The sequence below is a fragment of the Colletotrichum truncatum genome, assembly GCF_014235925.2.
Source record: "Colletotrichum truncatum strain CMES1059 chromosome Unknown Contig_0010, whole genome shotgun sequence".
NCBI classification, from domain to species: domain Eukaryota; kingdom Fungi; phylum Ascomycota; class Sordariomycetes; order Glomerellales; family Glomerellaceae; genus Colletotrichum; species Colletotrichum truncatum.
Window position 1 is genome coordinate 1,296,421 of NW_027222407.1, and position 13,010 is coordinate 1,309,430.

General features: G+C 50.5%; 6 protein-coding genes across 6 annotated transcripts; 4 read left to right on the forward strand and 2 right to left on the reverse strand.

The window, feature by feature from the left end:
- Positions 1 to 113: 113 nt before the first annotated feature.
- CTRU02_213796 (DUF543 domain protein) lies at positions 114 to 702 on the forward strand (the record flags this gene model as incomplete). The annotated part of the gene is made up of 3 exons (XM_036731054.1): positions 114 to 283; positions 333 to 435; positions 508 to 702. Coding segments are annotated over 3 exons (468 nt in total), but the record flags the coding sequence as incomplete, so codon positions are not given.
- Positions 703 to 2,672: 1,970 nt separating this feature from the next.
- Positions 2,673 to 3,482, forward strand: CTRU02_213797 (iron-sulfur cluster assembly accessory protein; the record flags this gene model as incomplete). Its single annotated transcript, XM_036731055.1, has 2 exons — positions 2,673 to 3,044; positions 3,108 to 3,482. 2 exons carry the CDS (start codon positions 2,673 to 2,675, stop codon positions 3,480 to 3,482), a joined length of 747 nt encoding a protein of 248 aa, XP_036577140.1.
- Positions 3,483 to 3,855: 373 nt separating this feature from the next.
- Positions 3,856 to 4,864, reverse strand: CTRU02_213798 (60S ribosomal protein L7; the record flags this gene model as incomplete). Its single annotated transcript, XM_070206129.1, has 3 exons — positions 3,856 to 4,482; positions 4,660 to 4,784; positions 4,810 to 4,864. 3 exons carry the CDS (start codon positions 4,862 to 4,864, stop codon positions 3,856 to 3,858), a joined length of 807 nt encoding a protein of 268 aa, XP_070060161.1.
- Positions 4,865 to 5,726: 862 nt separating this feature from the next.
- Positions 5,727 to 6,399, forward strand: CTRU02_213799 (40S ribosomal protein uS11; the record flags this gene model as incomplete). The annotated part of the gene is made up of 3 exons (XM_036731057.1): positions 5,727 to 5,793; positions 5,891 to 5,963; positions 6,087 to 6,399. 3 exons carry the CDS (start codon positions 5,727 to 5,729, stop codon positions 6,397 to 6,399), a joined length of 453 nt encoding a protein of 150 aa, XP_036577142.1.
- Positions 6,400 to 6,864: 465 nt separating this feature from the next.
- CTRU02_213800 (DNA repair protein rhp26) lies at positions 6,865 to 10,387 on the reverse strand (the record flags this gene model as incomplete). The annotated part of the gene is made up of 2 exons (XM_036731058.1): positions 6,865 to 9,086; positions 9,136 to 10,387. The coding sequence occupies 2 exons, from the start codon at positions 10,385 to 10,387 to the stop codon at positions 6,865 to 6,867; spliced, it is 3,474 nt and encodes a 1,157-aa protein (XP_036577143.1).
- A 794-nt stretch (positions 10,388 to 11,181) lies between these two features.
- CTRU02_213801 (putative 2-dehydropantoate 2-reductase) lies at positions 11,182 to 12,558 on the forward strand (the record flags this gene model as incomplete). The annotated part of the gene is made up of 1 exon (XM_036731059.1): positions 11,182 to 12,558. The coding sequence occupies one exon, from the start codon at positions 11,182 to 11,184 to the stop codon at positions 12,556 to 12,558; it is 1,377 nt and encodes a 458-aa protein (XP_036577144.1).
- Between the last annotated feature and the right edge of the window lie 452 nt (positions 12,559 to 13,010).

A 13,010-nucleotide genomic window follows, 5' to 3' on the forward strand; every position in this document is an offset into this window, starting at 1 on the left:
CGAGAAACTAGCCGTAATAGACTTCGGCAGACATTCGTTCCTCAAAATGGTCGAATGTGTAAGTCTAGCAGCGACTCCCCGCGATTTTTGGCTGCAGCTTCCCAAAATTTAGGGATTCTGCCGCCCCACTCAATCAAATAGAGTCACCGAGACCTTCACCGAGTCTCACCGCCCTCGGGTGTTCAACATCAATTTGCCGGGACTCGCCGAAAACATCACTTGGATTAATTCCAACAGCTGAAGCTCCCGACCGGACAACACCATCGTGCATCGAGTCAATTGTGTGAGTATCGCTTACCAGAGCTGTAACTGGTTCCATTGATTCTGACTAGGCGATCTACAGGGCCACCGACGACGACCATGGCAGAGAAATCCATTCCCCCTCCCCCGAGCGCCGTCGCGCGACCCGTCAGTGAGGCACTTCTCAACGAGAAGGTAGCTACCTCCCCACCGCCAGAATCTTGATATGTCCCAGAGTATTTGGTCTTTCTGACTTTCATATTGTAGTGGGATCACTGCTTGTCCAACCTCCTTGTCAAGTCCACCCTTGGCCTTGGCTTCGGTGTCGTTTTCTCTGTCCTTCTGTTCAAGCGCAGGGCGTGGCCCGCTTTCATCGGCGTCGGCTTCGGAGCCGGACGCGCATACGAGGAGTGCAACTCCAGTCTTAAGCAAGCCGCCAGGGAGATCAGGAAGCAGGCATAGATGCCTTGCTATTGACGAATCTGGAACAACGATGCGAATTCGAACGACCGGGAGACTTCTGTACAAATAAACAACTACGTCACAAGCACGTGAAGCTCGCTGGGGAGCCAGAAGCCGGCGGGTGCCCCCTTGCGAACGCCTTCTGAAGTCGGCAAAGCTAGATTAGGACGGAGAAGAGCGATGGGAATAGAGTCAATTTCTTTGTTTGTCTATCCTGCTTGTGTAATGCTGCTCGCGTGCTACAGCTACATGAAGCTTGGTAGGCACTGGTGTGATATTGTACCTACGTGAGGCAGTACTACTACAGATGATATCGGCATAATTCGACTGGTATCTATGGTGGCGTTTTGTTGATTGCGGGAGTGCCGACTGTTTGTCAACACTTTGAACTTGCATTGATACCAGACTGACACCAAGCCACAGCTCTATCTGCCGCATCAGACCCGATTTCTGTTTACAACCAGTGACGTTAAGTTGGACCTCAGTCTACTGTCGGGGCCAATATAATGCGAATCGACTTGTTTAGTGGCTGAGATTCCTTTGGCACCTAACATACGTTGGGCCCGATTGGTGTTGCGTTTCCCAATCTACTTGTATTTTGTTGTCCATAATCTGCTAACAACCGCAATGATGGAACTGAAAGCTTGTTCTCGTATTCTGTGCTGTCGGGAACTTGAACATGAGGAGGAATGTAGACATTTGATGACGGTGTTGATGGATAACAGGTTGGCAATAACAATAGAGACTTTCTGAAGTGGTTTTGCAGTGCTTATCGCAGTATACTGTTGAGCTATCGTATTCTATCATACTACTTGACTCATCAGCTTGAAATCTGTCGACTGTTATATGGCGTATATGTTTGGTGGTTTGTCAGCTAGAAGCTAGTAAGGTTGTTCCAAGCCTAAGGGCAGACATGGTAGACTGAAATTAGTTTATCCCCAGGCGAATTTATGCTTGGATTTTGCTGTAAAGCAATCCTTGACAGGACACAATGCTGTGATAGCTGGAATGAAACTGCTTTGCAATTGAGGCAGCTGAACTACTTGCATTGGTTTTTCTTTACGCTGCTCGTATGGTTGGCTGCACCTGTCAGGGGGAAAAAATAATACGAAGCTTCTTCGGCCCATCAGTGAAAGCAACTACTGATAATGTCGAAAAGAGCATCCACTGTACCGCGACCCTTCATGTTAGATGGACGAACACATGGACTAAGGATGACTGAAGTACATAACAAAGCGCAGACGTCACACTTGGAGTTGAGATGTAGGCCACAAAAGGAAAGGTCCGACTGATGTAAGCGTGCAGGTAGACCCGATATGAAACGGGCAAATATGGACTTTTAAATTTCATCGTAGCTGACGGCAAAACACAAAGGTTGCCCTGTCTACCTGCTGCAACCCAGCCAGTAGTTGATGGTATGCGATTTTGCGGATTGTCGAATGGATCCAATGAATTTGCAGATCTTGAGACGCTGTAAAGTGCAGGGCCTTAATGATGTTTACTACCAGGAGCTCGGCGATTGCAGTGTAGTCTCCGATGTACTCTACAGATCCGAAGGACCGGCTCCGACAATCTTCATGACCGAGGTACGGTCCTTTCATGCCAAGCTGAAGTCGATATGCATTGATTTTCGGTAGGTTTGCCTTATAGTCAGAGGCATTGACAAGCCAGATGCAGCCGATAGGATGGCCTAGAGCAGTTATCAGAAAATGCCCAATTGGCACACCAAATACACCAACGTCAAGTTGAATTGAAATCCATGAACAACCATTGGACGAAGCCCACACAGAGCTCTTTGGGCTGACTAATGTTTCGATGAACGGCCACAACTGCCGCCACCTACCGCCCACCACCTTTTACATCATAAGCTCTACCCCTACCTACCTGGAGGGTTTGCGGCTTCAAATTTCTCAACCGTTCCGGCTATACCCCATCCCCACACCTACGGCCGCGTGAACGAGACTGCCATTATGGCCGCACCACTACGCTGCATTCACGCGCCCTCGAGTGCGAACATCTTTGTACAGCTTGCGCGCTGCACTACTCCAGCGCCAGCAGCCACTGCACCGATTCTATCTGTTCTAATCCCGAGATTCAGCAATGCCACTTCAACCAACCCTGTGGCCAGCTTCACCACCACCCGAAGAATCAGTACAGAAGTTCTGTCCCGGAGGAGGATAGAGGCGCAAAAGCCTATTCGGAAGAGCGCTCTTCAACAACAGAAGCAGACGCGCGCGTTTACTGTTTCGGCGGCACGGAGGCAGACAAGATGCGTATATAATCCGCAGAAGGACGAGGAGGGGAAGGATATGGTGCTTGAGATCACCGACAGGGCCGGCAAAGTATACTGCTACCGCCAGAAACTGACCATGGGTTCAATGCGTAGCTAACATATTTGGTTGTAGCGCCTCGCCGACATCATGAAGAAAGATAACAACCCGAACCTCGCGTTGAAGATACAAGTCGAGAGCGGTGGCTGCCACGGATTTCAATACTTGATGAGCCTCGTGACGCTACCCGGAACTGAGAACGCTGAGGATTGGTCAAAGGTTGTGGGTGAGGACGATACTGTGTTCCAGTACCTGCCGGATGATGCCGATGCTTCGAGCGCGACGTTTGGGGGCCCGAAGGTTGTCATAGACGAGCCATCTCTGGACCTGCTCAAGGGCAGTAAGGTGGACTTCACAATGGAGCTCATCGGGTCCCAGTTTAAAATTACTGATAACCCGTACGCCACAAGCAGCTGTGGGTGCGGCACCAGCTTCGACATCAAGATTTAGGCATGAGTCAGCAGATTGTACATTATAATACAACCATTAGTGTGGGGCATTTTGTACACCACTCTGTATGAAAGGCTTCGACATGGTTTGGAAGGGCCTCGGAGCACCCAGGAGACATCACACATGATACATATACAAACACTACTCTTTAGAAGAGGCTTGCATTGCTACTCATTGAACAAGCGGAGATCAAGGACCCAGGTGTCGTCAAATGATCAATTCACACAAATTTCCCTTTTGTGGTTATCAACGCCGTGCAACCATGCCAATCATGAAGAACCCTTGGTATTCTCAACCTGCCGAAGCCCGAGTAACTAGACAAACCCTGCTAACCCCGTTTTTGATTCAATTACCCACTAACACCACAATAAACTTAGTTCATCTGGCGGATGAGGGCGTTGATCTTCTCCTCGCGGTTACCAAGGTCACCACCCTCGATAAAGTGCTTGAACTTGCGGGGGCGGAAGCCACCAGTGGGGTTGGAGAGCTTGAAGGGCCAGAGGAAGTTGGAGGCCTGCTTGAAGTTGGGGCCAACAGAGTAGATCTCGTGGATGAGATCCTCCATGCAGACAATGCCGTACTTGCCGAGGTTCTCCTCAATGATGGCGTTGTCGGTAAGAGCAATGCGCTGCTTGTTGACCTTTCCGTAACCGCGCTTGTAGACAAGGTCCTTGACGGACTTCAGGTTGGGGTAACCGTAGGCAACCCAGGGCTCGACAATCTTGATCATCTCGGTGGTGGCCTTGGTGACCTTGACGAAAACACCGTTGTTGATCTGGAGGAGACGGAGGAGCTGGAGGATCTTGCGGGGCTTGGGGGGGATCTTGTTGATACCCTTGATGCGGATAAGGAAGATCAGGGTAGCCTCAGCGGGAACGTAGGCAGAGTCGTTCTCTCTGGCAACGCGGGAGAGGCGGACCTTCTCGCGCTCGGCATCACGGTACTCGGTGATGTACTTCTCAGCGCGCTTGAAGATGACGCCACGCTTCTCCTTGTTGGCCTTGAGAACAGTTAGTTACTTGAACATAGTTGCGATCTCAGTAATAATGATAGATTCGGTAGTTGTCAGACCCGAAAGAAGGTTAATTTCCAACAGCATCGACCGTAGTCTAGTCGTGAAGGTTTGTTGTGCATCATGAAAGGAGGGGAATTTGATAAGGAACAGGGTTAGACCTACAGCCTTCTTCTTCTCGAGAGCAGAGTTGCGCTCAGCGCGAGCCTTCTCCTGAGACTTGCGCTTCTTGAGAAGGGTCTCCGGAACCAGAACCTGGTTGGAGGTGGGGACGGACCTGTTGATGAACTCTGATTAGTACGCAGTCCGACATACTGCAAGCAGCATGGAAGAGAGCGCCGGTGCGAGAATTGTAGCTGAAGCGCGACATTCTCGCTGAGGCTAACTCGAATGATAACTTTAATCAGTGAGCCGACTGAAGCGGAAGACTCGACAAACGTCAAGCAAGTCTCTGCCGCCCTGTCTCTTGCTCATCTGACAACACCTTGAAACAAAAGAATGTTCAAGAAGCAATGCGCGCAGACGACTTTGGACAATTGCAGGCTTTTCAGCCCTGCCAGTGCTCCCGTCTTGCGGCAATGGATTTGAGGGAGAACATGTTACTGTTCATCCCCAACACCCCAGACAACATCTCTCGATCGGCAAGCCTTGTGATGGTCATGCAAAAAGGAGGGAGATGCCCAGGAGGGTTCGAGCTGAGAGCCAGGCGTTCACTACAGAGTGAAGCTCGGTCTCCAGCGAGAGGACCACGACAATCTTCAAAACATCGGGAAACCAGGCGCCTTGGGGGGGGTAGGGCATGCTGCTTCAGGAGCATTGGTGAACGTACGTAGCGGCGGCCATTTTGAAGGCTGGTTAGTGGTTGTCGGCGGTGGTCGTCGAAAAACTGGTCGCTGGTCAAAAGAAAAGAAAAAGAGAAGAGGAGGCGGGATCACAAACTTTTTAGCAGATTTCCCCAACTGCAAATCGGGGCTTCGCGCAGGGGCCACACACGAAAATTTTTGCGTACACCGCTACTACCCACTGTGCAAAATTCGCTTAGGTAGGGTTTCCCACGCAGCTAAACCTTTTAGGGCATTCTGCTGTGTTTGACCGCCTCAACCCCGTCAGGGCAACCGTCCACTTTTCAATGTGCTTGTGAAATTTCATTTGGAGCGCGACGAGAGAGAAGAGCTTCTTTGAACCATCCGACTAACCACCACCGAAGCAATCCGCCAAACACAGCAGTCACGATGCCCCCCAAGAAGACCACCCGTCCCGCTCAGGAGAACATCTCCTTGGGCCCCCAGGTTCGCGAGGGTGAGTCTTACTATTCTGTCGTTTAAATGCTTCATTGAGAGCATTGCGGCGCCATTCTTAGGAAGATACAGCTTGCTGATTTACCCCGCCAATGCAGGTGAACTTGTCTTCGGCGTCGCCCGTATCTTCGCCTCCTTCAACGACACCTTCGTCCACGTCACCGATCTTTCGTAGGTCCCTCCCTGATATTCCTAATTTTGCTCCCCGGAGAAGACTCCGGCTTCTTTGCGACGGCGCACAATGCCCCTCATAAAATGGTGGTTCAACATGGCTAACATTCTGGGTGATTCCAGTGGCCGTGAGACCATCTGCCGTGTTACTGGTGGTATGAAGGTCAAGGCCGACCGTGACGAGTCCTCCCCCTACGCTGCCATGTTGGCTGCCCAGGACGTCGCTGCCCGCTGCAAGGAGCTCGGCATCACCGCTCTGCACATCAAGATCCGTGCCACCGGTGGTAACGGCACCAAGACCCCCGGTCCCGGTGCCCAGTCTGCTCTCCGTGCTCTGGCCCGTTCCGGCATGAAGATCGGCCGCATTGAGGACGTTACCCCCACTCCCTCCGACTCTACCCGCAGAAAGGGTGGTCGCCGTGGTCGCCGTCTCTGAGCGCCCAATTGGCTATATCATTCATGGCCTGGGTGGTTCTGGGACAGGAGTGCTCGTTATTTGGTTTCTGGGTGGCATCGCGAAAAACGCGGGGAACGGCTTTCTAGCCTGGTCTCCATTCTACGCACTGTGACATGCCTTCTGCTGCGGGCGACAGTATCTATCGTAGACAGAATAGAAACTCGCCATATATGGCCTGAACTGAAGAGTAGCTCCTGAACCCCATCCGACTCTGTGCATTATCGTTTCGGTTTCGTCAATGTGAGGTGTGAAAGTGAAAGCAACCCTGCTGTCTATCGCATTCATTCCCTGCGTCTAAGCAAATCTACGGTGCTTTTCAATAGCAGCTGTTTGTGTCTTTGATATACAACAAAGTTGGATGTCTCTTCCGCCACCCCAGTGCCTCAGGCTTCCGTCCATCTTTCCATGAGACTCTATGCCATCCCCAAAATGTTGACAGTCTTATCAGTAGCCTGGCTTCAAGGACCACATTCCCCTACCAGTGCTGCCAGTACTGCCCTTGGTTAGGGTAGCTATTTTGTCCAACGCAGACTTGAACTCCTGACTCTGTCTGGATGTTTGACAGTAGGGGTTGAAGTGGTCCACTAACATCTTGCTGGGCACCTTTCCTCCGTGGCGCTTGATGAAGGTTTGTATGAGAAGAACGAAATCCTTCTCTCTCAGATTTTTGTTTTCCATGCCAGGAGTGCCAGACCGCGAGCTGGTACCGCTGTTGGGCCGGCTTAGACCTTGTCGGTCAGCCAAACCGGCCAATACGCCTGATGAACTGGGTCCGCCTCGTCTCCGATGGGAACCGGGACGGCCGCCATCACCTACTTCGCCGGTCCAAGTAACGGTACCAATGGGTATGCTGCGGGCTTCCTCACCGGCCCGACGGAGATGTGCCGCTGCTTGTGCAGCGACCTTATTGGCCTCGTACTGGTTCATGGCTTTGTCTGCTTGCACCGGTTTCTTGCCATTCATGATTTGGTCATGCTCGTAAGCGCTCTCTACTGACCGAGCAAAAAGATTCTCAGTCATTCTCTTCTCGTCATGTACTTCCTTGTCCTCTTTATACTCCTCCATTGCGACAACACCTGAAAGCTTTCGTACAGTGTTTACTTCATCGTTCGCTGCTTTGCTTGCTCCGACGGAAGTTATGGGCATGGTGTCCTTAGACGGTTTGTCATGCTGAAGCTCTTTGTTGTTGAATTTCACTTCAGCGCCCTCAAAGATCTTGCTTCTGTCGGCGCTTGCCATGCTTTGACCAGCTTCGCCAAAGCTGAAGAGATCATAGAGATCGGATAGGTCAAAGTTGGCGCGCTGCTTCGGATCTTTCAACACTTTGTTGGTCATGAACTGTTTGAAAATTTGACGATGGTAAATCTTCTCCTCGATTGAACCAGATGTCATCAGTCGGTAGATTGAGACTGGTTTCGTCTGGCCAAGCCGCCAAGCTCTTTCACGCGCTTGCATGTCGGTAGAAGGATTCCAGTCTGGGTCGTAAATGATAATACGGGTTGCTCCGGTCAAATTGATACCCAAACCTCCAGTCCTCGTAGTCAGCAAGAAGACATCGACAGAGGGGTCGTTGTTGAAGCGGTCGATCAAGACCTGTCTTTGCTCAATAGGTGTATCACCGTCCATACGGAGATAGCTAACCCCATCCATCTTTCCAATAAACTTCTCGAGAATATTCAGCATAAGCTTGGTCTGAGAGAACAACAAGGTCTTGTGACCAAAGCGCTTCCATAATGGCAATAGCTCATTCACCATCTGCATCTTGCCTGACTTTTTGGGATCTCCCCAGTTGTACTTCGAATCTTTCTTGAGCCGATCGTCCAAGAGATCCGGATGATTGCAAATCTTTCGCAGAATGTCGATGCCATACAACGCTTTTCGTTTCTTCGTCATAATTTCACCGACAGCGTCCGAGTTCAAAAACCTTGTGTATGCCGTAAGCTGAGGCTGCGTCAGCTTGCAAAACAGAACTTGTTCCGTCTTCTCTGGAAGATCTGACGCCACATCGATCTTAAGTCTTTGCAGGAGGTATTGACTGATAGTGTCCTTCAAGGTCGCCGCGCATTTTTCAGCTGTCATGACTTGGAGGTTGGTCGCGTTTGCGTAGCCACCTTGCTTGATCGGTAGCTCGAACTGCGTCCTGAAACTCACTAGCGTACCTAGTCGCATTGGGAAGATAAAATCGAAGAGTGACCATAGCTCCGTTAGGTTGTTCTGGATTGGCGTACCAGAAAGGATGAGCCGGTTCACGGTATTCAGGTGCTTGCATGCGACAGTGATATCCGCGTTCGGGTTCCGGATCTTATGGCCTTCGTCAAGGATGGCATAACCCCAGGTGTGGGACAGAAGCTCTTGGTCATAAGATTGTAGGCCAGCGTAAGTTGTCACTAGAACATGACCATGCTTGACGACGCGACTAACTATCCTCCGAGCGGCAGCACGATTCCTGCTGACCGCAACAGAGTCGTCATCAATGTCAGAATCATCTTCTCGTTGGTTCATCATGCCACTGCCTGATGAGTGCAAAATAGAGACTCTTAGTGGAGGCCACCATCGGTGAAATTCGTTGACCCATTGCTTCATGACCGTTGCGGGCACAACGACGATGACAGGTTTGTCAAGCTTCTTGCTATAGTGAAGGGCCGCAACGAAGGCGATTGCTTGGACTTGAAGGAGTTAGATATGGTTGCTAACAACGCGCGAGGGGGCAATTACCTGTCTTGCCCAAACCCATTTCGTCTCCAATAATACCTCCAACACCTTGCTCGTACAGCTCAGCGAGCCAGTTAACTCCGGTTTTCTGGTACGCAAATAGCGAAGGGTGAATATCACCAGGCAACTTTAGGCCGTTTCCGAACACATGGTCAGGATGGTCAGGTGAAGGTTTGAACCACTCTTCCTCGTCATTCTCAGCGAGAGAGACACCATCTGCTTCCGCGCGCCGACGGCGCGCCCTGCTCCGTCTTTTGACCCAATCTGCAAGACGTGCCTTGTATTTGGACTCATTGCCATCGTCAACACCGGTCAAGTCTACAACATTTCCACCCGATACCGCGGCATCTGCGGCTTTCTTTTTGGACGCACCCTTCCGTCGCTTTCGACCAGTGGCTTCCTCTTCGCTGGTATCTGACGCATATTGGCTCTCTGGTGAGGCAGCGGCCTCTGGCTCAAACTCGTCAGATGATGCGTCTCTCTGCACTTTGCGTTTCTTCCTAGGTCGAAGGGAAAATTCGTTTTCAACAACATTAGCAACGGCCTTAGTTTCCGGCTCTTCGGCAAAGCCAGGCATACGTAAGATCTGATGTGATCTTGGCTCTTGGTCATCACTCTCGAAGTTGTTCTCTGCTGCATCTTCTTCTGCTTCCACAAGGACATCGGCAAGTTCGCCTTCGAACCCGGGAGGTCGCTCTCCACCAATATTGGCAAAAGGAGTGATCTTTCCAGTGCGTACGAGATAGTCTCGGTTAGTTTCGCCAGGCAGTCTTCTAGACTTGCTTTTGGATGATTCCTCCACGGCTTCCGCGGCTTCCTCACGCCTCTTTTCAATGCGGGCTTGAAAATCAGATATGTCGTTCGTGACGCGCTCAATTTCATTGTCGAGTTTGTCAATTTGTGCTTGTATCTTGCGTGACTTGTAAGGGTTGCGACGCTCCCTTTCCAGATTCTGTCGCTCTTTAGCTCTTTGGGCCTCCAGATTTTGTTTGCTTGTCTCAAGCTTTTCAATACGCTGTTGATCCTTTTTGTCCTCAGCTTCCATCAACGCAGTGTTTGCCTGTGCCGTAATGTCGCGCTCCAGATCATCTTGATCCCTGATGTCTGCTGTAATGTTTCGAAGGAAGCTCGCTTCATCTGCTTCGCTTCCTAACTGGGTTGTAACCGTATTCTCGTTGGTAACCTCATCAAACCCTTGACCCTCAACCATGGTCGCGCCATCGCTTGTAGCTTTATCCTCGGGTTCAGAATCCATCCTAATGACTCCCCTCCATCAACCTTGCAATTTTTTCACCGGTATCTTTCGATGAATCAACCTTTCTAGGTGGCAGCCGTTGTGAATGAGTTGAAAGGGAACGAGCAAGAGCGCTTCCGATAAGAACAAGGAGAGAAATAATGGAATGACAGTTTACAAGAAGGCCTAGTAAATTTAATTAGCCTGCTGCCGCTGCTCAAATCAGCAGGACTTGGCGATTCTAAAATCGCTGCCTTCCAAAGTGAGTCACAAAAGGCGATGTGAAAGAGCGTCCCAGGCGCGTCCAGTTTCGCTCATTCTCACTGATCACCTTGGAAAAATGATGACGCCACGGCAAGGCAGTAACGAACGGGGCGCGCGGTCAGGTGCCTGGGCAGGGATCTTAATTGCTGGAAAAGGCTGCTGATTGGTGGGTCGGAGGTAGTCGGCATTTGCAGTCAGTGTGGCGCGCATGTTTTCATCACATAAAAGGCTGCCGCAACTGAGCCACATTTGGATGAAGTAAGCAGCTTCCATCACCTCCGGCACAGTAAGGATTGGTTATTTTTTACAGGGCATTACTGTACAATACGACAGCTTCAGTGGTGGCCAGCTGCTCGATGTCGATTATTCTGTGCCCCTTGGTAGCGCCATCATATTCAATGGCAACCTCGAGCTAACTCTCGTTGGCTAAGCTCATCTACCAATTGTACAGCAGGCGCCTTGCATCTTCTTCATTTTCACCGAGAACCATGATACGCGGTAGACATTTTAAGAATCTGTTCTCTGCAGCTGGTCAGGTGGCATCAAGGCAGATGTCCTCTTCCTCCAGAACAATACTTGATGCTCGGAGAATGTCTCCGGAATGGCTTCAGTCAGTTCTCAATATAAAGTCCAGTGCACCGAAACTCTATGCTTGGAACCCTTCCGACGTTGAGCCACACGCTGCTCCTACAGACCACATCAACCACAGCCAGGTCAACTACAAGGAAGGCAGCGACTCACGAGATGACTTATGTCGGCGAATATACATCCTTGGAATAGGGAACCTTGGTATTCTTTTCGCCAGCGCCCTAGCTACACTACCAAACCCGCCTCCAGTCACTCTTGTCTTTCACAAGAAGGAGCTTCTCCTATCCTGGAAACATGAGCCTGGAATCGAAATCAAGCGAGACAGTACTATTAGCAAGTACTCGAATCTTGACGTCGAACTATGGTCCGAAGAGCCTCCTGTTGGACGTCAATCCAGAGAGGTTGCTAACGGTGAAAGCATTCGCAACCTCATCGTAACCACCAAAGCATCTCAAGCTCTCCCTGAGGTGGATCGGGTTCGTCGCTACCTCGATAGCAACTCTACGGTAGCATTCGCCCAAAATGGCATGTGCAAGATGTGGCCACCTCACGGAACTACATACAATACGGCACGTTACTCGCAAGACCAGTCATCGTCTCACCCCAACTGGCTAGCATGCGTAACAACACACGGCGTGACCTCTCTTGGTCGATTTAAGAGTGAACACGCATCAGAGGCCGATATCAAGGTTGGACCAGTTCTTCTAAATTCTGAGTCTCATACCTGTGTTTCCTACCTATCTAAATTGCTCGTCCGAGCTCCCCATCTCAAAGGAACGGCTGTTGCTCGGAATGACCTCTGGATTCTACAATTGGAAAAGCTTGTGGTCAACTCCATCATTAATCCGCTCACGGCCGTTCTTCGCTGTAAGAATGGGCAGCTATTCGTAGAAAAGGACGGCCCGACAGCGCAACTTATGGATAGCTTGTTGACTGAAGCTAGCGCTGTACTTCAAGCTGTTATCAATGATAGCAGTGCGGACTCCATTTTGCAAACACCATCAAATGAGGAGACGACATCAAACGAGAAACAAGTCGCACGCCGTGACCTTTTGGAAAGGTTTTCTCAGCCGCGGCTCAAAAAAATGCTCTACGAAGTTGGATACAAAGTTAGGGAGAATACTAGCTCGATGCTACAAGATGTCCGGGCGGGTAAGCAGACCGAGATTGATGAGTTCAACGGATGGCTGGTAGATATGGCAGCCTATTTGGATGGAGACCTGGACGTTTCTTGTCACAAAACCCTGATCGGTCTTGTCAAAAATGGTTCTGTTTTGCAAGCGGATTCGCTCAGCAACCATTTCCCTCATTTAATGTCCCTGAGGGCACCAACGGCTTAACTCCCAATGATGGCTCGTCAAATCACAATTCATACCATGGCCCCTACTTTCATACAGTCTGGCACCTTGTAGCGCTTTGGTTCACGCCACGGTGTTGTGATAGGTCCTAGCCTGACTCCTTGTTATGGCAAGCACAATTCTCAACTCGCAGTCACCTCTGCCCAGGGCATGCGATGAATTCTGGTGCAGTAAAACTCTCGTCACGGCTTATCGTAACCTTCTATGTGGCCCTAATATCACAGCCACATCACCAGGACATGGAGAGACGAAGATTGGAGCAGTCAGGGCCAGTGTACCCGCAGGCTAGCATCGGCGCGTGCCTTTCGTACCTCATGCCTTTTACCAACGTCAAGTATGATTAGCCGACAGCACAGCACCTGCAATATCGTCCCGTTATGCCAACCGAGCCTACCTTATTCACATAAGTATTACTGCATATACGGCATGGCTGT